Here is a 23,956-nt window from a genome sequence, read left to right on the forward strand (position 1 = left end):
GTTTCTCTGAAAACAGAAGGAATCAATCAACTACAAGAGATATCTTGTTTGACTGTTTCAAACCTCTTTTAGTCAGCACTCTACCCAAAAGCTCTGTGTGTCTGTTTTTCTCAGGCACATGGTCCCAGAACTTGTTCAGATGGAGTCACTGACAAAGGATTGTGCCCCTTTCTGATATTTTGGTGTTTCTCCTACTTCTCTCACATATCCATGCCCCCCTCCAAACAAATTTCCACTGCGCTGTAAGTAATATTATGAACCTAGTAACTGTTCTTTTCTGTATTTGGACATGTTAGGAGAAGGAAGATGTGGGTACTGACAAACAGAAGTTATCGTTTTTATTTCTTATTTTCATATACAACCTGTCACATCTGATTAACAATACTGGATTTGTTGGATGTTGTGTTAGTGACGAGATTCAAAAGAAATTGCCACAGGCACAAGGAAACATCTTTTTATTAGAGAGGCTAGCTACTATACACAGATTCAATGAGATGTATGTACAATCCGCTTATTGCCAAAACAGATGTTTAAAAATTCTTCAAAATCAGTCAAGAATTGGAAGAAAATGAACAGCCGTAGTATCAGAAGTCCAGGCAGCCCACTTCAAAAATAAATTCAGTTCTGAAAGGTAAATGGTTATGAGGTCTACACTGGAAAACACTAGCTACCCTGCAGAAAAAAAATGGGATTTTGCCACATTATATTAGCAACTGATCCAATCAAACTATTGCCTGGTTTGATCTTAGAGTGAGTGAACCACAAACAAAATAGCACAGGCCAGCCTGGGATCTGCTTTTGCACAAATGTGGGAGGGGGACCCAGAGGGTCATTCAAAAAAAGCCTTTCCCTCACTTCAAGGCTTGCTGTTGTGATCAGTCCTTGTATAGTCTCTGAACAGGGGTTGTTTGGGCATTGTTCAGAAAAAGGCAGAACCACAAACCTGCCCAAACACCACATGGCCCTGTAGAGTTGAGTTAGTGCACCAAAGTCTGCATGGCCCTAATGAATATTGCTGTGTGCGCTCTGCAGGTCAGCTACAGAAAGATCATGCTTCTTGAAGGACAATTTTTTCTGAGGCTCCCCCAAGGATGGTGACACTCCACAAAGCCTCTTTGCACAAGGCTTTGAACCTCAACATGCTCTGACATCTAGTAAGAGTCAGAGGTGACATGAAGAAATGAGAGGTACAAACATGACTATTTATATAATATAGATGCTTATCTAAATTAATTTTTAAAACAACTCTCAACAAAAAAGTTACATGTGCAAGAGGCACTTTCGGGGGGGGGGGGAGGGGAGAGAAGAGTACCTCTCACAAACATAGCTGGATTAGGTAAGGATAGGTGAGTGCCACTAGAATTAATTTAACACCAAACAGCTGACATATGAGGGAGTCTCATATTCCCTTTGATGCAGACAGGATATACATGAAAGATCTTTGAAAATATTAGGAGATGCACGTTTTCCCGACAGGCTGGAAGAATATATCCCTGTATTGGTATAACTTAATTCACACTCCAAAACTCTGCTCTATTTACAGGCACACTCCCATAGACACTTCCACATTTTGAATACCAAGAAGTTATCTTTAGTCACCAAGCAACGTGATTTTAAAAGCACAGATTTTTTGAGATTGCTAAAAGGAGAGGGACTGTACAGGCAGGAAGGAAACATTAGCAGAAAGGTGTCAGCAGTGTTTATTCTGAAGAGAAGCGTGGCTGCAGGGGCCAGAGCAGATATGTTAGAACATGGACCCTGACTTGCCACAGTTTTGGCATGCTTTCCAATGCCTGCTTCTCCCTAGTAAATACTTCTGATGAACCTGGTTAGTGAGAACACTATAACTTTATTCCTGTTCCTTCAGAGACCACTTGCTTCAGCACAATACTTTAATGTGGTTTTTAGGAGTAAAGTAGAATGTTACTTTTTTGCAGACTGACAGATTACATTTTGTACAGTACTTTGTAAAAGTAGAAAGTGGGCATTTCAGAAACTTGTTTCTACTGATCTGGAAGTTTTGTATATACAAAAGGAAATTTACACCTGATTTATACGCAAAAATTTAAATTCTCTAGCACTGCATGTCAAATTGAGGTGAATAAAGCTACTGTATGACTGCTGTCACCTTAACACTAACCACCCAAAAGTTCATGAAACCAATTTAACACGCTATTTCAATTGAAGCATATTATTAAAACTATCCACAGCATTTTGAACACAATATCTACACTTCAAAATTTCAACTAAACAGCAACACAAATCTTAGAGGTTACATCTTGGAAGTGAAATAAACTATTGCTCAATGTTTGAAAAGTAAAGCTATTGGTTCCTAGGTACACTTCACTCTCTTGCTTATGCGGATACATAAGGTGGTGGGGGTTCTTTACCAGCTGCATTTGCAGGATCATCATACGGTGGCAACAGCACCTAAGGAAGAAAAAATATTTTTTGAAATTAGCTGGCTAAAGTGTACGACAGGAATTTAGGATCTTGTCCTTCAAAATAATTAAATAACTAAATAAAATAAAAGCTGCCTAAAAATAAGAGATCACAGTTAAAATGTTATTAGTGAAATAAATACATCACTGCAATCTTATTTTGTTTCCATTATGAAGGGCAATTAATTTTCTTATAATTTCTTACAATCCCCTAGTCACAACCCTAAACATGACAGTCTCAGAAGATGATTTTGACCATCATTTCCTGATCTTTGATTCAATTTGCAGAGTCTATCAGTGACTGATTGTATAGTAGCTTGTACAGCAAAACTTCAAAGAGCTCTATTGCTACTGGAACCAGACATACTAGAGAGAAAATAATAATACTTAAGAGGAATTAGGAATGTTAATATTACATTAATCAACTCATTGTATACTCAATGGAATTTCCATTGACTATTCGATTAGTTAAGGGCGCTTCCGCTTTGAAATGTAGCAAGTGCCCACATGGCTGCCAGCAGGGACTCTTGTACATTTCAAGATTAAAATGCCATGTGGAGCCCGGGGCCAGTGAACGACACCCTGAGTCCTCTGCTAGCTCCAGGCTCCATGTGGTGCTTCTGCTTTGAAATGTGCAAGAGCCAAGTGGGAATGCACTCCTGCCCCCTCCGACAGAGCTGGAGCTTTTAAGCCGGCTCCCCCCCATCACTCCCTTCTCTTTTCCCCCCTTGCTGCCTCTCCCGGGGGGTGGGGGAGAAGGGAGGGTAGAAGGAAGAGGGAGCAACTAGTCGACTAATGTGTCAACTACTGTAGTCACTTACATCCCAATAAGAAATGTCTGCACATTTCCTAAAATATACCAGTATATGGATGTTGCATTTGGTCCATTTACAGAGTTACTTTATGTAGAACGAGACCCTTGTGTAATAGCCTCTCAGTCATGAGCTGATCTTGAAAAGTAAATCTGAACTAAATATACATAATGGGATAGCCTGAATACACAGAAGTCAATGGGAGCTTTACCATAGGCTTCAGTGGGTCCTGAATTTCACCCTTATTCTTAAGTCAATAATTTGCCTTCCAAAAATTAACATTATTTTCCATTTAGGATCTGAGCCAAAACACACTGAAATTGATAGGTCTCTTCATTGACTTCAGTAAATTTTCAGTGGGACCTTCCTAGCAAAGTTCCAAGAATGAGTTAGTCATATTATACATATGTAAGCTCTCACACTTCCATATCAGCGTGTGCTTCTATAAACATTTGATGAATTAGAAAACAGACATACAAATATCTTCAGTCTTGCATCAAAATGAGACTAGGAGTACTTTAAAATATTACTAACCCATTTGATGAGGATATGACTCCAGAGTTAACAATGCCATATATTGGTGCTTGGAAGTGCTATATCACAAATATGCTACCAAATAAACAAGTTCTCAAAAGTTTTGCATTAATCAAAGAAGCATTTAATATTTTATGTCAGTTCTAATGGGCACTGCTACAAGTATGGAAAAGAGGGACCCTGTTTGCAGGACTGATGATACGTTCCAGAACCCAAATTGAGGCTGGTAGCTAATAAAATCCTGACCCAACAGTAATCACACTGGGGTAGGACTTGAGTCCAGAGGAAGAAGCAAGCCTACAGCGGCTGACACCCCTCCCCCCCCCCACACACACACACAGAGAGAGATGGCTGAGAGAAGGGTCTGGGCTACCTCAGTTAAGAGGTAACAATTTTATCCTCCTCATCATGCAAAAGCATCTATCTGGAGTAATCCAGACTTGCAAATTGGGGAAACCCTTATAATTCAGAGGAGCTGGCTGAGCAAGGGAATCATGTGGATTTCCCAATAGTCAAAGATGAAAACTTTGTCTCTTTACTAACACTGAATCAATTATATGACCTGCCACCCTCAGGCTACTGCTACACTGCCTTTTTTTTCGGAAGTTATGAAAATAGCGCTTGGATTTGCATGTCTTCTTCCAATTCTTTTTGCAAAAAAGGTTTTTCCGATATTTGGCTCCGTGTAGACTGAGCCAAATGTTGGAAGAAAAAAAAAAGCCTTTTGCAAGACTGTGTAAATCTCGATTTATGAGGAATAAGGGGTCTTGTGAAAGAGGGTTTTCCCCCAACATTTGGCCCCATTTATATGGGGCCAAATATCAGAAAAACCTTTTCTGCAAAAAGAATTGGAAGATATGCAAATATGAGTGCAATTTGCATATTTTCTTCTGAAAAAAAAATGGCAGTGTAGCCATAGCCTCAGAGTGGCAGTGCTTACAATTGAAACTTGTGCTAACATATCGATTTAGTTCAGAGGCCCCAAAGCTACCTCAAAGCTTCAGAAACTCCTCAGATACATGTCCATTGTATATGTACTGCTAATAAAGAGGAACTCCAGCTGTACCTCTGTGTGCTTCTTGCTCCACTCATCTGAAGAAGTGGGTTGTGCCCACAAAAGCTCAAAATACTATGTAAATTTTGTGTTAGTCTAAGGAGCTACAGGACCACCCATTTTTTTAAATTACAGACTAACATGGCTACCTCTTTGAGTCCATTGGTCTGGAGTTCTTTGTGAAAGCATGAAAAGAATTAATGTAGCCCTTAAAAGAACCCCAATGGCAGAGCACATTATGGAAATAAAAATGATAAAAATGCTTCTGTGGAATCTCAAACTATGCCTGAAACAGCAAAAGTCTATTCAAACTGTATTGGACATCACAAAAGTTATGCAAGACAGGGGCCTTTTCTTCTTTGTTTGGTTTTCTTTCTGAGGTTTGTTGACATTGTAATAAAGAAAAAGGAACCCTGATGCATGTGCTGTAGGAGTGTCCCAACAGGTAGGCAGCTATGGAACAAGGTGGATGCAAGAATGAAATAGTATTTGGCTTTAGAAATTAAACCTCAACTGAAAATTATTTCCTAGATTATGTACCTACTATGCTGGGTTTAACTCCAGGGACACAATGATTATCAGTGTATAATGGAGAAGTAGGCATATGTCCAGAAAAGAACACTGGCATTTGGAGTCATCTGAGTTAGCGCCGAAAGAAAGAATAGCTTATTGTCGTAGAAACATGAATTGGAAGAAATATAAATGCTGTTCTGATACATTTTGAAAAAAGAATAGTGAGATAGGTCACATGGAATGCTATTAGTTGAGCTTTCTGCATTTTCCCTTCCTCCTCATGCCCTCACGTTATCCCTACCCTAAAATCTTACATCAGTGTGATACAGTCTGATTTTGTATAATCTGTTCTTGCAGCTTTGACAAGTCGCATAATTGCATATTTCTATTGGATAAGTGGTGATGTGTGGTATCCGATGACAACTCAGTTTGTATGACACGTATTTTTAAGAAAAAGAAAACAAAAATCAATCACAAAAGAGTTATGTTCATGAACTCAAGTCCACACCCAACTTCATGCTTACTCCCAAGCTTCTTCCCTCTTCCGTTAGCTCTTTTGTTACCCCTGACTACTCCAAGCCTTTGTATGGCTTCTGAGGGGGGAGAGGAAATGTGGTTCTCTACTGTAGTTTAAATTCACTCAAAATTTGATATTTGTGTGTCTAGTAAGGAATTTGTCAAAAAACATTTCCTGAATGTTTTTCATTGTCTGGCTTGTTAGACATACTTGCTAACAGGTATTTTGAAATAAATTACAAAAATAATTGAACCTAATGTGATTATATAGCTAGACAAATAAAATATGCAGAATTTTGTAGAATTTAAAATAGTGTGCAGACTTTTTAATTTTTAGGCACAGGATTCCCCCAGGTATACACCTTGCACTTCCAGGGAACAGCTGTCTTTGGCCCCGAGGCCCTAGAGAACACTCTCTGCAGCCCTGCTGACATGGAAGTGAGACTGTGTCCTGACAGCAGGGCTGAATAGAGCTCTATGCATGGCCTCACTGCCAATGACACCCGATTCCTCCAGGTTTAAGATGGGGGTAGGGAGCAATGGTCTTGGTAGGGAAGAGCAGAGCCTTCCGGCCAGCACTGCAAGGAGGATAATGACAAGCCCCTGGCCACAGAGATGTCTATTCCACTGCTGAAGGGCTCCTGTGGCTGTGCAGGGAGCCCCCTGTAGCCCCTCTGTCTCAGATGTACTCACTCACCAGCTGGGAATGCTCTGCTGGGACTAGTCTTCCCCACTCCTTGTGGCTGCAGGATCAGATGTCACCAGTCCCGTGGCCAAGCATGGAGACAACATTCCTTCACCACACGCACTCTTACATTGCTACATTTATTCCTTACTGAACATAAAGGCCTCAGTTCTCCATCTTACAGTTAATTTTTAAAGCACAAACGGTGCTCTATCCAACTGTGGGTAAGCTTAATAAAGTAAACGAGCAGTCACTCACCATCAACTCATATAATGAAGCAATGTTTAATGAATGGCTTTATTCTTGCATCATTAAAAGATCTTTCTATTGACGTCAGTCAACTTTGCAACAGGCCATAAGTGCATTGAACAGTACAAGGTGTTACAGAAAAGCTTATTTAGATGTTTTGGCATGCAATACATGGCATGCCATTCTCTTGGACCTTTGTGGTTCCTATGGCAAAGGATTTGTAAGCCAAAACACTACTTGGTCCAGGTTTAAAGAAAAAAATTTCTGAAACACTACTGTAAACAAGAATGAAGCAATGATTAAAGATCTCCATTCTAGAATTGTTAGCGGTAAATATTATCCTGTTTGCTTTATCATTTTTTCCTTTCCAAGAGTCCCTATGGCAGCAGCTCTTCAATCATCTGTTGAGAAAGTCAGCCTAAGGTTCCCCCTTGCATGGAATAAGTTTAATACACAGTTGGATTTCTTTCAGACAGAGTAAATCATAAAACCAAATACCAAGGTTTATAATAAAACAATTAATTTTGATAACTGAAATAAATCAAAGTGAAACCAAAAAAATCAACATTAAATTCTAAGAGTGTGCCTGAAATCCTGAACTAGATTCCATTCCCAATGCAGTTTATTCTGAGAGCAGTCTAATGAATATTCTGAATTTGAACAACTGTGCGCTCTGGAATCAACTCCCCTTAACAGAATGTATTCCAAACAAAAGGAAGTTTTTCTTCACTCAGCGCACAGTCAACCTGTGGAACTCCTTACCAGAAGATGCGGTGAAGACTAGGACTTTAACAGGGTTCAAAGACAAACTAGATAGATTCATGAAGGTTAGGTCCATCAATGGCTATTAGCCAGAATTGGTAGAAATGTTATCCCTAGCCTCTGTTGCTCTGGAGGTGGGTGACAGGAGAGGGATCACGTGAGGATTACCTGTTGTGATCCCTCCCTCTGGGGCATCTGCTATTGGCCACTGTTGGCAGACAGGATACTGAGCTAGATGAACCTTTGGTCTGACCCAGTATGGCTGTTCTTATATCCTTTCCGAGAAATTTGGGAGGAGTACATTTTTGGGACTCAACTAGTAGGAAGATGATCCCTTATTTATGAACCAGCTATGTTTGAAGGAATATTTCTATTGTGCAGTAATCCCTGACCATTCCTGAAGATTTCACCGAGCAGCTGCAAACCAATTTCAGTGTGTCACAGTAAACACATCTATCTTAAAGTTTCTCAGTAAAAATATGAGCTAAAGGACCCCACTCTGAGTAAATACACTATTTAAATTAAGGATAGTGTTGGTAAAATGGTAAAATCAAAATGGAGTCAGGGAATCCAAAATGGAATCTGTCGTGAGTGCCAAAACACCTTTGCACACAGCACTGTGGCTGTGCACATGGCACCAATTATGTGCACCCAGCACGGAAATATGCACAAGGCACAGACTGTGCACACGTCACTAATTTTCTGCGCATGGGACTCTAGCTGTTTTCCTGTCTTTGAATCCTTAAATACATATCTGTTCCTGAGAGGATAGGGTCAGCCATTTATCATCACTGTGGAGGAGAGTCGCTTGTTACACTTGTAAACCCGGCCTTCGCCATGGCTTCCCTCAAGTACGGACAGACCTCATCTCACTGCTGTCAGCAGGGTGCTTGGACCACCGTTGTGGCAACTGCCCAGCATAATGAGTCCATAGCTACCTGTGTCTCATACCATTGGACAACACTGACTACACGAGGCAAAGCCTGCGTTCTGTGGTGAAAGCCCTCTGCAGTGCTTCGTGAGTTACTCAACACCTACACGTCTAAGGACTCCTCAGAGTTCCTCCCCTATGGCTACCTGCAGCCACAGGGTAGAAGGTCCTTAGCACCTATGAACCTCTGACAGAATAGTATTCGACCATTAGTTTATGATCCTATCTGTACTGTCTCCTATTATATCAGTGGAAGGGAGGTTGGATTTTCAGTGTTGCTTCATTGTTATTGTGTTTCACCTGTTGTGTTCACAATATACTTGGTTAAATTTTGACATCGAGTCTGTGTTTATTTACATTCAAAATCCGGTGGTGATTAGATACAGCAGGCTCCAGGGCAAACCCTCTTCTGGGACAAAGGCATTTACCATCATTTCAGTTCAGGCCCTCTAAACTCTATTTTGTTAGTGTGCCTTTGCTAACAAAATGATGACAGTTGACCACAGTAGTGCAGTCAAGTGATGAAGAGTATGGAATTGGGAGTTGTGTCTTCCATGTTTTAATCCTGGCCCTGCCACTGACTCACGGTAGGACTTTGGCACGTCACCCGATGATACTTCACTTTACCCATCCGTGAACCAGGTACATTGTTTCCCTGAATAAATGATATTTGCAAAGCACTTTTGGATGAAGCATGCAAATGATTAAACAAGATACATACCAAATTATGGAAACGTGCAAGCTGAACATAATTTTGTGGCATGCTTTGTATAAAATTTGCAAGTATAAACTTCCCCACACAATGCATGTGATATATTAAGTAATTACTTTTACATTTCAGATAAACAAGTCACAGGAATATTTAATCAGGGCCAGGTAGCTCTAAGATGTACTGGGAAATATGAGAGAGTAAAAGCAGCTTCAACTCCTTACCATCTATACAGTAGCCTGTTCCCTGTTGCTGCTCTTACCTAAAGTGGGTGGAGAGCTATGAAGTGAGTAGGACTGGCCAGTCATACAGAAGAATACATGCTGTATCCAAAACAAGGGTAGCGGACTGACTGCAGCTCCTTGGTTGCTTTAAGAGGAATTCCAAGCCCGCCTAAACTTCCCTAGGAGCCCTCCGGCTGAAAGAGCCAGAACCTAGCACTTTCTATGGAGTTCTCCACATCACCCTAGTAAAGAACACTTACTTATCCGTAGTCTGTAACTATGAGGTGATGGTAGTGGGAATTTTCTGTACAATTTATGAAGATGAATGAGTTTGATTTAAACTTGATATTGTTGTCCAGTACGTACAGAAGAACTAAGGGTATGTCTAGACTACATGGCTCCGTCGACAGGCCCATGTAAATTAGTGTATTTGGCATAGTCAAAGAAGCGGGGATTTAAATAATCCCCACTTCATTAAAGTGAACATGGCCTCTGCGCTGTGCCAACGATCAGCTGATCAAACAGCGCGGCAGTCTAGACGCGGATCTGTCAGCTGCGGAAGCCTTTGCCGACCGATCCTGTAAACCTCATTTCATGAGGCATAAGGGATCAGTCGGCAAAGGCTTCCCCAGCTTTGGAAAACAGTGTATAGAACGTAATTGTCCAACTCCCACTCGTGTTGTATGGGGAAGCAACAACTGAATTTGTCCACAGTGGTGTTTTGAATACAAGGTAGGTATGTGGCAGATAGGATGATGTTGTGTTTGAGGCACCAATTCCAGAGTTTGATGGCCTCCGAGCAGAGGGAGTGGGTACGTCCAGCTCTACTTTGCCTGTTCACAGAGAACATCCATGCTTGCTACGTTGTCTGTCATGATCCTTATATTGCAGCCTCTGACAACAGGGAGGAAGTGGAGGCAGTTGTAGCGTATAGCTCTGAGCTCAAGGAGGTGGATATGGAGGGTGGTTTCAAAAGTGAACCAGCTACTGGGACATCTGGCAGTCACGAGCTGTGACCTGTGGGCTAATGTGAATCGTGTGTACAAGACTGGAGATTGCTCTGAATCTTGCCTGTGGCAATGAGGTTTGACCAGTAGTGGAGTCGAGAAAGGTGCCTATGAAGTGGATTTTTTGGGTAGGTGTTCATGTTGACTTGTCTCTGTTTATTTGTCGGCCCAACATTTGGCAGCACTGCATCATCGTTGCTGTATGAAGAGCATGAGAATGGGTTGGAGACTTCAGCAGGCAATCGCTCAGATATGGGAAGAGTATCAGGTCCTGCTTCCTTAAATATGCTGTTACCACATATTTGTGCTCAGTAGCTTTGAAAATCCTTGTGTCACTATTGAAAGACCAAAGGAAAGGACAGTGTATTGATAGTGGTAATTCTCAAGTGTAAATCCAAGGAAGCGTCTATATGCTGGGTGGATAGTAACATGAAAATATGATTCTTGGAGGTCAGAGCTGAAAACCCATCTCCCTGAGCCTACAATTGTTGTATCCTTTCTTGAGGGATGTCATCAATAAAAGTTTGTATTTTGAAGTAGTTTCTGTGGTCATATTTCGCTAATAGGACCACATAATTAGCCACCCTGAATTGCAAAGTAGAGAGGAAGTATATTTTCTGCTCAAATGCCTCCATCCTTCTATTATCTTCGATGGATCAAGTGGTCTTGAACTGTTGGTGTTGTTTGTTCTTCTGGTTAGCTGCTTCCACTACTAGCGAGTTGAGAAAGGGGTGTGTATAGAGCAATTAGAGGGAACAAAGTACATGCACTTGCTTGTGGGGGTCTGCCATATAGTTTGTGCACACTGCAGGATGGCTGCATTAATGGGCAGTGCTATTTTGGAGGTAGCAGTGGCTTGCAATATGTCTGTGAGCTCATGTTGGTTATCAGACTTCCTCCAAAGCAATACTGAGGTCATCCATCACTCTCTTAGAGTATGTCTACACTACAGCGCTGATTCGAACTAACTTAGTTTGAATTAGTTAATTCGAACTAACGCATCTAGAACTAAAAACTAGTTCAAATTAGCGTTTTGCTAATTCGAACTAGCATGTCCACATTAAGTGGACCTTGAACCGGGGTTAAGGATGGCCGGAAGCAGTGCCGGCACGGCATCAGATGAGGACTTAAGAGCGTGGAGCTGCTGTTTCAGGCTAGCCGAGGGCTGCGCTTAAAGGGAACCGACCCCCACCCTGGACAGACAGGTCTCAGGGGTGCCCCGCTTGCAAAGCAGTCCTGGCTTGGAGTGCCCTGAGTGCCCACACTGGGCACATCACAGCACTTGGCCATCAGACCGGCTGCACTTGCCGCAGGCTGCCATCTCGGGAGAGGGGGCAATTGGGGGGCTGCAGGACAGCTTCCACCCCCACAAGCCCGCAGAGCCAGCCCAGTCCTCCCCATCGGGGGCTCGTACCCCATTCTTCCCTCACCTCCTTCCACTTACCCTTCCCTAGCCCCTCTTCCTGATGTACAAAATAAAGAAAACGTGTGGTCAAAAATAGAATCTCTCTTTATTGAACAAAACTCGGAGAGACTGGGAAAAGGAGGTGGGAGAGGGGAAGAGGGGAAGAGAGAGGGTGGGAGAGGGGAGGGCAACTAAAATGATCAGAGGTTTGGAACAGGTCTCATATGAAGAGAGGCTAAAGAGACTGGGACTTTTCAGTTTAGAAAAGAGGAGACTGAGGGGGGATAGGATAGTGGTCTATAAAAGCATGAGTGGGGTGGAGAGGGTGCATCAAGAAAAGTTCTTCATTAGTTCCCATAATAGCAGGACTAGAGGACACCAAAGGAAAGGAATGGGTAGCAGGCGTCAAACTAGTAACAGAAAGTTGTTCTTCACAAAGCAAAGAGTCAACCCGTGGAACTCCTTGCTGCAGGAGGCTGTGAAGGCTAGAACTAGAACAGAGTTTAAAGAGAAGTGAGATCAATTCATGGAGGTTGGGTCCATGGAGTGGTATTAGCCAGGGGGTAGGAGTGGTGTCCCTGCCCAAAGTTTGTGGAAGGCTGGAGAGGGGTGGCACGAGACAAATGGCTTGGTCACTGTCTTCGGTCCATCCCCTCCAGGGTCCCTAGGGTTGGCCACTGTTGGCAGACAGGCTACTGGGCTAGATGGACCTTTGGTCTGACCCAGTACGACCATTGTAAGCTCAGGGCTCAGGGTCGGGGGTCTGAGTGGACCACCTTGATTTTCATGCACACCTGCTCCTGGGTGGCCAGGCTGGCAGCTCTCGTGCCCTAGACAGCCACTTTCCTGTGCCTAGTGCGGAGGTCGTGGACGAGGTCCACGATGTCCGCACTAGACCAGGTGGATGCCCGACTCTTGCGGTCCCGGGCAAGCTCCTGGGAGCCGCCAGCCTGGTCCCGGGAAGAGGGGGAGGGCATCAGATGGCTGGCTCGAGCTGTGCCAGGTGCAGGGTCTGCTAGCTGGGTGCTGGCAGGCTTGCACCTGGCATGGGCACCGTAGCCAGCCCGTGCCCCTTTAAGAGGTCCGGGGCCGGGAAGGGGGCATAGAGTTTCCCTGGTGTTGGCCAGAGTGGCCACCAAGGAAAGCTGGGGAGGGCTAGCCTCCCACTAGTTCGAATTAAGGGGGCACACACCCCTTAATTCGAACTAGTAAGTTCGAACTAGGCTTAGTCCTCGTAGAATGAGTTTTACCTAGTTCGAACTAAGCGCTCCGCTAGTTCGAATTAAGTTCTAACTACTGGAGCGCTAGTGTAGCGCCTATCAAAGTTAATTCAAACTAACGTCCGTTAGTTCGAATTAACTTTGTAGTGTAGACATACCCCTAAAGAGGTCTTGAGAGTGGGAGAGTTCATCTGTAGATGTGGATGTGGTGGGCATTTTAGCTTTTTGGGGTGAAAAGGGTGCCCCAGTAGCCATAGGTGAATCATCCCCTGCAATTTCCATTTGTATGTACAGTAGAGGTTCAGCATTAGAGTCTACCTCCACTTAAAGGGCTGGCGGGAGAGGGTTGTGGACTTGCCTCTCTGTAGCAGGACGATTAGTAGGTCATGCTCTGTAGTATTCCCAGTTACACCAGTATGGCAGGTAACCAGGCAATGGTATAGGTGGTGCCATCCAGGGGTGGGCATCCCACAGGTCTTGTGTGGCAGGTGTATTTTGCCTGTGTGGGAACCAATACTCGGATGGGCAATAGGGTGGAGAAAAGTCTTTGTTCTCCAAGTCATTTTACTCTCCACTGGAAAGGTGGGGAAGGGTCGCAGAAGACTGGCAGTATTGTGCTTGTGGCTCTGGTGAAAAATCCCCATCAAGAAGAGGAGACCCTGGAGAGGGGAAGACCATGAGATCAGCTGCACTGTGGAACTGGTGCTAAGCAGAGCCAAACTGCAGTGTGTGTTCTGGTGTGGAGTGGGACAGCGGTGCTGAGCTGAGGTGAGCTGGCAGCAGCACCATGCAAGCTGAGGAGAGTGCCCATACCATGCGAGTCAGAGCAGTTTGTTGCTTCCCTGCCAAACAGGCAGGCAGCCTCTGCAACTTCAAAGGCTCAAGTGGAGTGGCAGGATCAAAGGGGCATGCCACTTCTGCTGTTTGAATAGGCTGCTGTGAGCTTGAGGTCAGCAACAGGATCACTGAGGGGACTGTGGGTGCATTCAGAGAGGCGGGCAGCTGAAAGCCCTTTGCCTCGGCACCTTGTACAGTGGTTGCTGACTCATGGTCAGTACCAGACGTGCCTGCAGAGGCAAAAGTGCTCAGCCATGGAGTGTCTGACACTGAAGAGACTGAAAGTCTGTGCTTCTTTCCTCTGCTTCCCCAAACAGAGTGAACAGGTCTTTTCCTGGACTTGGGAGGTTTTTTTTGCGGAGACTGCAGTTTTGTTCAGGGTCCGATGTAGGTCTGAAGGAGTCCTGGACCAGTGACAGCTTCAGATGCAGCTCCCTGTCCTTCCATACTTTTAATTTGACAGTGAGCCCATTTGGGGGGGGGGGGAGGGGAAATGGGACTCCCCCCAAACATCTGACACACTGAGGGTATAGCTACACTGCATAGCTATTTCAGGATACTGGAGATATCCTGAAATAGCTACTCCATTTCTACACAAGCCGCCCGTTAATTTGAAATATTTTTCAAAACAAGGGGCACACTATTTTGCTATCCCAGTAAACCTCATTGGCTTGAAATAGTTTATTTTGAAATTTGGCATGTCTACACAGCGCCAAATTTTGAAATAATGCGCTATTTCAAAATAGTTTCAAAATAAAATATGCAATTTGCATATGAGTTTAGGGTGCTGTATAGTTGAACCCTGAGACTGGCCATCAGACACTTTACACCTCTTGAAACTAGGAGAGCCCAGCATGTTGAAATGGAGTTTGTTTTTTCTTAAAACAGGAAGAAGATACCAACTAACAAACTAAGTAGCTATGCTGCTGAGGTGGGCAGCTGACAGCTGTACTCCACTGTGGCTGGGGACAGCAGAGAAGGAACTGAGGAGCCTGGACTGTGCGTGTGCTATTTATACCCTGACATCTTGTCGGGCAGGCACAGGACACGCACAGCCTGGGGGGCAGGGAAGGGGGAGTACTGCTGAGAAAATCTTCTATCAAAGGCACTGTGTCACACCTTGACACAGGTGGAGCACCCACAGGGACATCTCTCGAAGTCTTATACAGTCTGAAATCCAGTGTGTCACTGGGCTGAGCTGGCTGGACCTGCATTGTGATTAGCTATGGAGAGAAACAGTCTAGAAGAGAACCTGAATGGCCTTGTATGTTGTAGATAAAAGGAAAATGCCCTGCGTAAGTCCAGCGTGTTCATGAACTACTCGAACGCATCAGCATGTGGTCCAGGGAAGAAGTTAGGTAGATGTATCATCTGATTCACACGGAAAGACAATGGAACCTTTGGTAAAAACTTGGGATGAGTTTGTAAAGTGACCTGTCCTTGAAAAGGCATGGGGTGGAAGGGGAGAGGAAGATCTACCATTAGTGCTGCAATCTCTCCTACTTGACTTTCTGATGTAATAGCTACAAGAAAAGCTGTTTCCATAGAGAGGTGCAGAAGGGAGCTTGTCACCATTGGCTCAAATAGTGATTTGGTGAGAGTATTTAAAACCAGGTGGATGTCCCAAGGTTGTGCTGGTGGGGCCACATCTGGGTAAAGTGAGCTTGCAGGCCTTTGATAAACCACTTAGTAAGGTGGTGTGCAAATACTGAGGTATCTATTTTGAGATGAAAAGTCGCTATAGCAGCAAGGTGTACCTTGATGAACTCCGTGCGAGACCAGCTTGTTTAAGGTGCAACAAATAATCCAAGATTAAACGTAATGGAGATGGTATGTCTATGTGAAAACCATATTGAGACTTTTCCATTTTTGAAGATGTGTTTTATGGGTGCTCTGTGCTCTGCTGTGTAGTAGGACACATTGAAGCTGTTGAGAGTACTCGAATTCTTGTGCAGAAAACCACTGAGGATCCATGCATTCAGGTTCAGCATGTGAAGGTTGGGATGAATAGTCTGACTTCCTGACTGATAAAGGAGATTTGGGTTGCAGGGCAGAGGGATTGGCAGTATGCAGGACATTTTGAGCAGAAAGAGGAACCAGGGTAGTGGTGGCCTAGTTGTAACAGATGGTCAACCTCCTGTTGGGGAAGTTCCCGAGAAATTGGTCCCGAAGAGAATCATATATCCAAGCTTGATTTGGACAACCTATTTATCAGATGTTATCCTTCTCCAGTTGTTAAAAAATGGTAAGATAGCATTGAAATAGTTTACATGGTATGGTTGCCACTGGAATTGGCTAAAGGTTTTCATGACTCAACATCTCTCTGAAATTTGCTTAGTGAATTGCTACAATTGTTGAGAGGAGTTAGACAATCAACATTGTCATTGGCCCCGTCTCTACTGCAGTTTTCTTGATGCTACTCCAGTCTATTATATTGTTGAGTGTATTGGGGGACATCTGGACCTAGGGTATGGTTGGTACCTGTACTGATATCGTCTTCTTGTTACAGGATTACGAATGCCAACAGACCTGAGCATTGCCCGAGTCTTTCATGGAATACAGCACTTCATTGGTGTTTGTTGCGAAGAGCTTCTGCCCATCAAATGGGAGATCCTTTACTGTGGATTGGATTTCGCTAAGGAAGGCAGCAACATTGAACCATGAAGCTCTTCACATCACAACAGCTGTGCTACTGTGTTAGCTGCATCTAGCGTGGCCAGTAGGGCCATCCTTGAGATTGTATGGCCCTCTACGATCGCAGCTTTGAATTGCTGTTTCTTGGCCTCAGGAGTGTCTGAAATAAAATTATTTAGTTTGGAATAATTCTTATGGTCATAATTACTTAGAAATGCTGAGTAATTTGCAACTCAAATGTAGTGTTGATGACATATAGACTTTTCATCTGAAGAGATCCAGCCTTTTGCTGTCACAATCAGATGGAGTGGATCTAAACTGCTGCTGCATAGTCTTTTGGTGTGCTACATCCACCATCAAGGAATCAAGGTGCAGGATGTGAAAAAACTCTGATCCTTTTGGGGGGGGTGTAATATTTGTCAATATGCTTGCATGTTGGGATGGCAATTGCTGGTGTTTGCCAGATCATTTTTGCTGGTTCCATGATGGCTAGGTTAATCGGTAGGGCTATCTTCGCAGTGGCAGGTGTGAGTAAAGTATCAGTCAATTCATGCAGGTTCTCTGACACTTTTTATAGCAGGGGTTCCCAAACTTTTCGACACAGGGACCAGTAAATCCATTCACGAGCTTTCGGAGGACCAGTAACATTCATTTGCATATTCATTAAGCAAATGATGAATATTCAAATAAGTTGTTTCTGGTCCTCCCAAAGCCCCCAGTGCCAGCGTTAGCAAAGCTTTTGATACAGTTACCCACAATATTCTTGCCAGCAAGTTAAGGTAATATGGATTGGATAAATGGACTGTAAGATGGATAGAAAGCTGCCTAGACAGGGTTTCCCAAACTTTTTACTTTAGTTGGAACCAGGTTTTTTCAGTACTGTTTTTTGCAGCCCAAATATATAAACGCATATAAAAAAAATGAAATATGAATACATTTTCAGTGTTTCACCCGGCTGCATCCTATGCCCAGTCTGGGCCAGAGCTTGGCGGACCCAGCGCCACATGGGCGCCACAGAAGGTGGAGGCGGGAGCGGGAGCAGATTGAGGGTAGGATATCTGGCTAGGAGGGAGGGTGCAAGGAAGGGTAGGGCTGCCAGGTGTCCAGTTTTGTACCGGTTTTGTATTTGAGGGCTTTGTCTGGGAAACAAATTGAGAAATTATCAGACATATAAAATGTCTGGTATTTTCTAATTAGGTAAGTTTTATTGTAATTAGGTGCATCAGTCCTTAGCTGCAAACTGCCTGGCTGGTAGATGTGCTCATGCCGCATGAGTGTGTCTACCTGCCAGGCAGTTCGCAACTACTCGAGGGAGGGGGGCAAAATGGAATCCCTGGGGCCAGACTCACTCGTGTGCCTGGGTCTGCATGTGCCCGGGTCAGTCCTGCTCCCCACCCCACCCCTTCTCCTCAATCTCCCCAGTCCAGCCCTGCTTCTGGCAGCCGGTTCCCCATCGCTTCCCACCAATCTTCTCCCAGTCAGCCCCACTCCTCCGACAACCCCTCCCCGACCAGCCTCACTGCCCCCATCCACCCCTGCTTCCGGCAGCTGGTTCTCCCACCCTCCTCCTCCTGATCTCCCCTAGCCAGCCCCCCCTGTCCAGTCCTGGTTCCGCCGCCTGCCCTCCCCGATCTCTGTGGGACAGCCCTGCTACCCAGGGCCAGATTAAGGGGGGGCGCCAACCTATGGTGGGCACCTGATTGCAGCTGTAAGGGGCGCTGAGCGGTCTCCGCCCTCGGCGCCTCTTACAGCTGCAATCAGGCGCTGTGCGGCCCCTGCCCCCGGGCACACGGCGCATGACTGCAGCTGTACGGGGCGCTGCGTGCTCAGGGGCCACACATGCGCCACGCACTCGCTGCCCGGGGCACAAAAATGGCTTGAGCTAGCATTGCCGCTACCCCCAACCCTGTTTCCGCCGGCCACCAGCCCGCCAGCCCCAATCTTCGCAGGACAGCCCTGCTGTCCCCAACTCTGCTTCCTGGCAGCCGGTTCCCCCCCCACCCCTCCTCGTTCCCCTCCCAGCAGCCACACTGAGGCCTAGTATTTTTTTCCCCCACGGCCCAGTACCGGGCTGCGGCCCATAGTTTGGGAAATGCTGCTTTACAGGAATACTTTGTTCTGCAGACATATGTTTAAAAAGGTCTTGGAAATGTGAAAAATAGTCTGCCATAGTGGGAGGAGGAGGCATCGCCACTTCATCTGGGAGGACAATTTGTTAGTGTCTGGTGACGTGTCTAGTGAGGGGTCAGACTGGTCCCCTTTTATTGCACGTTGCCATTGAGAGGATGGGGATTACAGTGTAGGAGAGTGTTGAGGCACCAAAACAGGTTTGCGTAATTGGTGAGGTTTATGGGGAAGCTGCCATAGACTCCAGCACCGCCATTGTGGATAGAACATGGTAGGTGGTACCCATGAGTGGGGGGGATGAGTCCTGGCCAAATACACAGAATAATTTGTGGGAGGGGAATTGTTAGGTGAGAACATCACATCCACCTCCTTGTCAGTGTCATCACAAAACCTTTCAGGTGATATATCTGGTCTCAGTGCCGAGGTATCGGTAGAAATGTTGTTGCTGAGAAAGTGTGAATTGAAAGTTGAGGAGAGCAGGAGGTTCTATGTTATGCATACTGCTGCACCGGCATAGATGGTGTCAGGGTGGTTGCACCAATGCCATTTGTGGTGCCGTGTCTAGGTGCCTACAGCAGCCAGGTGAAATGGTAAGTGCCCCGTTGGTGCCTACAGCAATGCTGGAAGTTGTGCTCGACTCCAGAGGCAGTAGCAGTGCCGACAATGAAACTTCAGTGCCAGTAGCTGCAGCAGCACTCGAGGTAGGCAACTTGAAGCCTGTGGCCTCGGAGCAGGGCTTTGCATTTCCCACTTTCATGGCAGTGTCAGTGGTGCCGGACGTGCCCGGTGCATCATAATACTCATAGGCAGTGCCAGAGTCACTGTAGGCACCATGTGCACTGAAGATGAGTGTTTAGGTGCTGGGGCCTCCTGAGGCAATGAGAAGGCATGTTTCTTTGAAGATTTTTTGTCCTTTTGCGCTTGGCACTCAGATTGTTGGCCCACATCTGAGACTTGTCTTAGTGATTTTTCAAGTAAAATCAGCTTGAGGCTTAGGTCTCTGTCACACTGCACTCTCACTTTCAGTTTAGCACAGGGAGAGGATTTCTGCAAGATGTGAGCCTCGCCAAGTCAGCAAACACACTGAGCATGTCCATCCAACACAGGAATAAGGTCCTTACACGGAAAACAGCACTTAAAACCCAGGGAGCTGCGTGCATGGAACTTATTAGGAAGAAAAAACATGGAGAAAAAACTTTTTTTTGGAAAATAACAAGGGAATACAGGCAGTCCCTGGGTTACGTACAAGATAGGAACTGTAGGTTTGTTCTTAAGTTGAATTTGTATGCAAGTCGGAACTGGCATCCAGATTCAGCCACTGAATCTGGACACCAGTTCTGACTTACATATAGATTCAACTTAAGAACCCCAGGTGTCCCCAAGTCAGCTGCTGCTGAAACTGATCAGCAGCTGATTCCAGGAAGCCCAGGGCAGAGCAACTCTGCCTCCGGCTTCCTGTAGTCAGCCGCTGGTCAGTTTCAGCAGCAGCTAACTTGGGGACGCCTGGGGCAGAGCAGCTCGGGTGCTGCTGGGTTGGTCCAGTAGCGCCAAGGAGCGGTGCTGCGGGACCAACCGGCAGCGCCCCACCTGCTCTACCACAGGCCCCGGGCTTTGCTCCACATCTCCCTGGTCTGCTGGGGGGGGGGCACTAGCTGCGTCCCCCACAGCAGACCAGGGAGACGCTGAGCAAAGCCGCGCAGGACCCGGGGCCAGACCCGCGGCCGCTTCCAGCTGATCTGGTGGAAGCGCCGCAGGTCCGGCCCCAGGTCCTGTGCCGCTTTGCTCCCCGTCTCCCTGGTCTGCTGGCTCCCGCAGCAGACCAGGGAGACGGGGAGCAGCTTTTCTCGCCCCGGAGGAGGCGGGCGGCGGGACCAGGAGTCCCGCCGCTCCAGTCCTCCGGGGCGAGAAAATCCCCGTTCGTAACTGCGGATCTGACATAAGTCGGATCCGCGTAACTCGGGGACTGCCTGTAACTAACTAAATGGAGGTAAGAACTGAGGCAAAAATGGTATACATATCTAAAATGTGGAATGAGGTTGAGAATACCGCTGAGCTCTATCTGTGACCAGAGGTGGTAGAGAAGATGGGAGGGGAGGGAGAGCTCATGCTTGTGTGATGCCTGAACAGTAGGAGCACGAAGCTTGAGACATGAGCATGCGCGGCCCCAGGGGCACTGCTCTGAAGATTTCTGAGAAAAGGATTGGCAGCAGCGCACCAACCTAATCTGGAGCACCCACAGGAACATCTCTTGAAGAAAAATGTCTCTGGCACAGATTGGAGTTACTGAGAAACAGGAATTGACTGGAAAAAGTAGGAATTTAAGGCTATATCTATTGATTGATTCTTCAGGAAACAACACTGCAAACTTCAAGGAAAAGACATTCACCCTTCTAGGATGCAACCTATTAACAGTTAAAAAAAAGGGGGGGGGGGGGACTGTAAACATGCATATCCCTTCTTTGTAATTAGCCTTTGAGGAAAGAGGTACCTTTTCATATATAAAGAAGGAATAGGAAAAAATGAGGATGTTTTGGAGAGGGGGAGCATCCATTCAAATGTGCAGTAAAATTGGAAAAATGGATCCTCTCTTCTCAATATACTGAACCTAAGCCACTGTGTGACTATTAAAAGTGTGTGTATAGAACTCCATGGCTAATTTGTCAATACAGACTCCCTTCCCTCCCTGACATTTATGTATAAACCAAGAGTGACAGAACAGAAAAGGGACTGGATGGACAAGATGGTGAACATACTACATCAGAGAAGCTGAAATGTTAGTGACACAAGAAACGAGCACACTAACACCTGTAAAAGGCCTGAAATAAATCAGGACATCTAAAGAGGTGACTTTTTTTTTAAACTCTCCTGCCTTCTAGTTGATTAAAAAGGTTGCAGGACCCACATAAGTGGTCATATGCAGGTACGTTTTGTACCATTTATTGTCAGCTTAATTTGACTTCCTCCTAGTTCCCTAAACATCCCTTAACATCCTTTAGTTCTTGAATTGTTTGGGGATTAATTCACTGCAGCTCATTTCAGAAAAGGACTGGACTTGAGAGGTCACACCAAGTCAGGTTCTAAGTCTAAGACATTGACTGCGGAGGTCTACCCCCATATGGTGCTGGTGAACAAGGTCTATCCGCAGCCCGGAAAAGGCCTGACAGCTGGACAAGAGGAACTGGAGCGGGCCAACATAATCACAATAATGACTTAAAGCAGTTTGGCTGGTTATATGATGTTGCTAATGTACTGCTGCCCTAGGTATAATAGATCTTGGTTTTGTTCCACATAAACGTTTCCTGGACATAAACAATTTGTTGCACAACACATTGCACACCATCTCCATAAAAATAAATTGGAATCATTGTATCTGGGAGTGCCTTGGGCCTACAGCAAGGGGAGGGCTGCAAGAGCAGGCATGTTAAAAACAAAATTAGTAAAGAGAAAGACTCCTTTTAAGGAGCTTATAGAGAATCTTTAAAGGAGATTTTTTTATTCAGGACACAAAAACTTCATCTCCAGGTAAAGTGGCTGTGAGCCTAAAGCTTCTCTTTAGAGCTACGATATATTTGTTAAAGTGAAATATTCCTCTGTGTTTTCTTCAGAGAGGACTTTGTTTCAACAGTCTAGCTGAGCCTCATTGGTTAAGTTCCATTTGTTTAAGTGTTTCACGATATGGTATCTATCAAACAAATCCCAGGGATCCTCCCTCACTACACAGACAGGAAGCTTCATAATATTTATAAGCACACACTTCCATTAGAAACCACATGGGAAGAATTGCAGATGGAATAACTGGAAGCAATATGGCTCAGAGATCATTCAGACTAAAGGGAATGAAAAACTAGGCCTCCCTGATACAAAATACTCTGTGCCAAGGCACATTAGTACATTTTTTTTTATAAAATCATCATTTAAGAGACTCATCATTTCTAGAACAGCAAGGGATTTGTTTAAGAAAACAGCATAAGATTTATACATTTCTGTCACAATAGATATTAATTCCATGAAGTAAACAATTCATTCAGCAGTCCAAGAAAATGCATAAGCATACATATTACACGGATGCAGCCATTTTTAGGGTTAGATTATGGCTACTCGAGTAGAAGAAAATTTCCTGTACTAATTTTAATTCTCTCTTCCCATCTTCCCCAATTTGCACCCAGACCGAAGTCAGCTACAATAATGGAGCAATTACACTCTGCATGCAAACAAGCTGGAGGGACAGAAAAGGCTAGTGCAACTTAAGTTGAATCACACCTTGGCCAGATTCAGAGACTGCTTTTTTTCAGTGCTGAGCTAGTACTGAGGGAGTGCACACTTTATAAAGGAGTGTTAAATCTGGCATCACAGTACTCAACATCTTTAATGGTTCGTCCAGTGTACAGGGCAATATTCCTGGCAACAGTGTCACTTCTTGTCCTCTCCCCCGCCACCCCCTTGAGATAGTAAAAAGCATTACCTTCATTTTCTCATATTTATTCCCACAGTCAGCTCTGTACACAATCTCAATTGTTCTTGCTCCTGCTTCCAGATTCTGCAAAGTTTATCTCAAAAATCCAGCACTCTTAGTAATCTAAATCCTTTCATGGTCACTGTGTGTTTTGTTTCTAGATGCCGTTTTGTTTGCCGGTTAAGCACGCTCTTCCTTGCGTAGATCTTATTCTTTTGGGTAGAGACTGCTAATTATGTCAATTCTGGACAAATACCTATTAAGAACTAGGCATGAGACTTTCAGGGTCATTTTCATTTGTAACTGAAGTCATTCTATTTACATTTACCCAAACACTGTCAAATTATCTCAGTACATGAAAACCTGAAAATGATTCTATCTGTTCTCATTAAACAAGAACGCAAACGTGTACTCTGAAATTTGTCTACAGGTTGGACCTCCCTTGTTTGGTATGCTCGGGACTTGACCAGTGCTGAACAAGGGGATCTGCCAGACCAGAGGAGATCCCTCCCAATATGACCTACGCTGACCTGATGCCCTCACTAGGGCTCCAGCTAAGTCCGCGGCCAGGGCTGAGGCTGACCCTTCCCAGTGGCTAGGGCCACAGCTGGCCCCCTGAGCTCCGTGGCTGGGGCTAGAGTTCCCTGGCTGCCACTGCTGGCCCCCACTACCACCTAGCTGCAGAGGCCAGAACTCCCTGTTGCACCACCCACTCCTCCACACGCTGTGCCCTGGTTCCCAACTGAGTCTCTGCACCCGCCCCGTCCCCCTGCTTCTGTCCCACAGTTCAACCTCCCTATACTTGGGCTCTGTAGTACAGGAACATCCACGATCGTTGCCAAA

General features: G+C 45.1%; 1 protein-coding gene across 1 annotated transcript in view; it reads right to left on the reverse strand.

Annotated features, from left to right (window-relative positions):
• Window positions 1–439: 439 nt before the first annotated feature.
• Window positions 440–23,956, reverse strand: part of LAPTM4B (lysosomal protein transmembrane 4 beta) — a 94,033-nt gene continuing 70,516 nt past the window's right edge. The window contains exon 7 of the mRNA XM_075920334.1: window positions 440–2,430. Within this exon, the coding sequence (XP_075776449.1) occupies window positions 2,356–2,430 (75 nt within the window). The 3' untranslated portion in view covers window positions 440–2,355. The remainder of the gene's footprint in view (window positions 2,431–23,956) is intronic.

The sequence above is a fragment of the Pelodiscus sinensis genome, chromosome 2 (genome assembly GCF_049634645.1).
Source record: "Pelodiscus sinensis isolate JC-2024 chromosome 2, ASM4963464v1, whole genome shotgun sequence".
In the NCBI taxonomy this organism is placed as follows: domain Eukaryota; kingdom Metazoa; phylum Chordata; order Testudines; family Trionychidae; genus Pelodiscus; species Pelodiscus sinensis.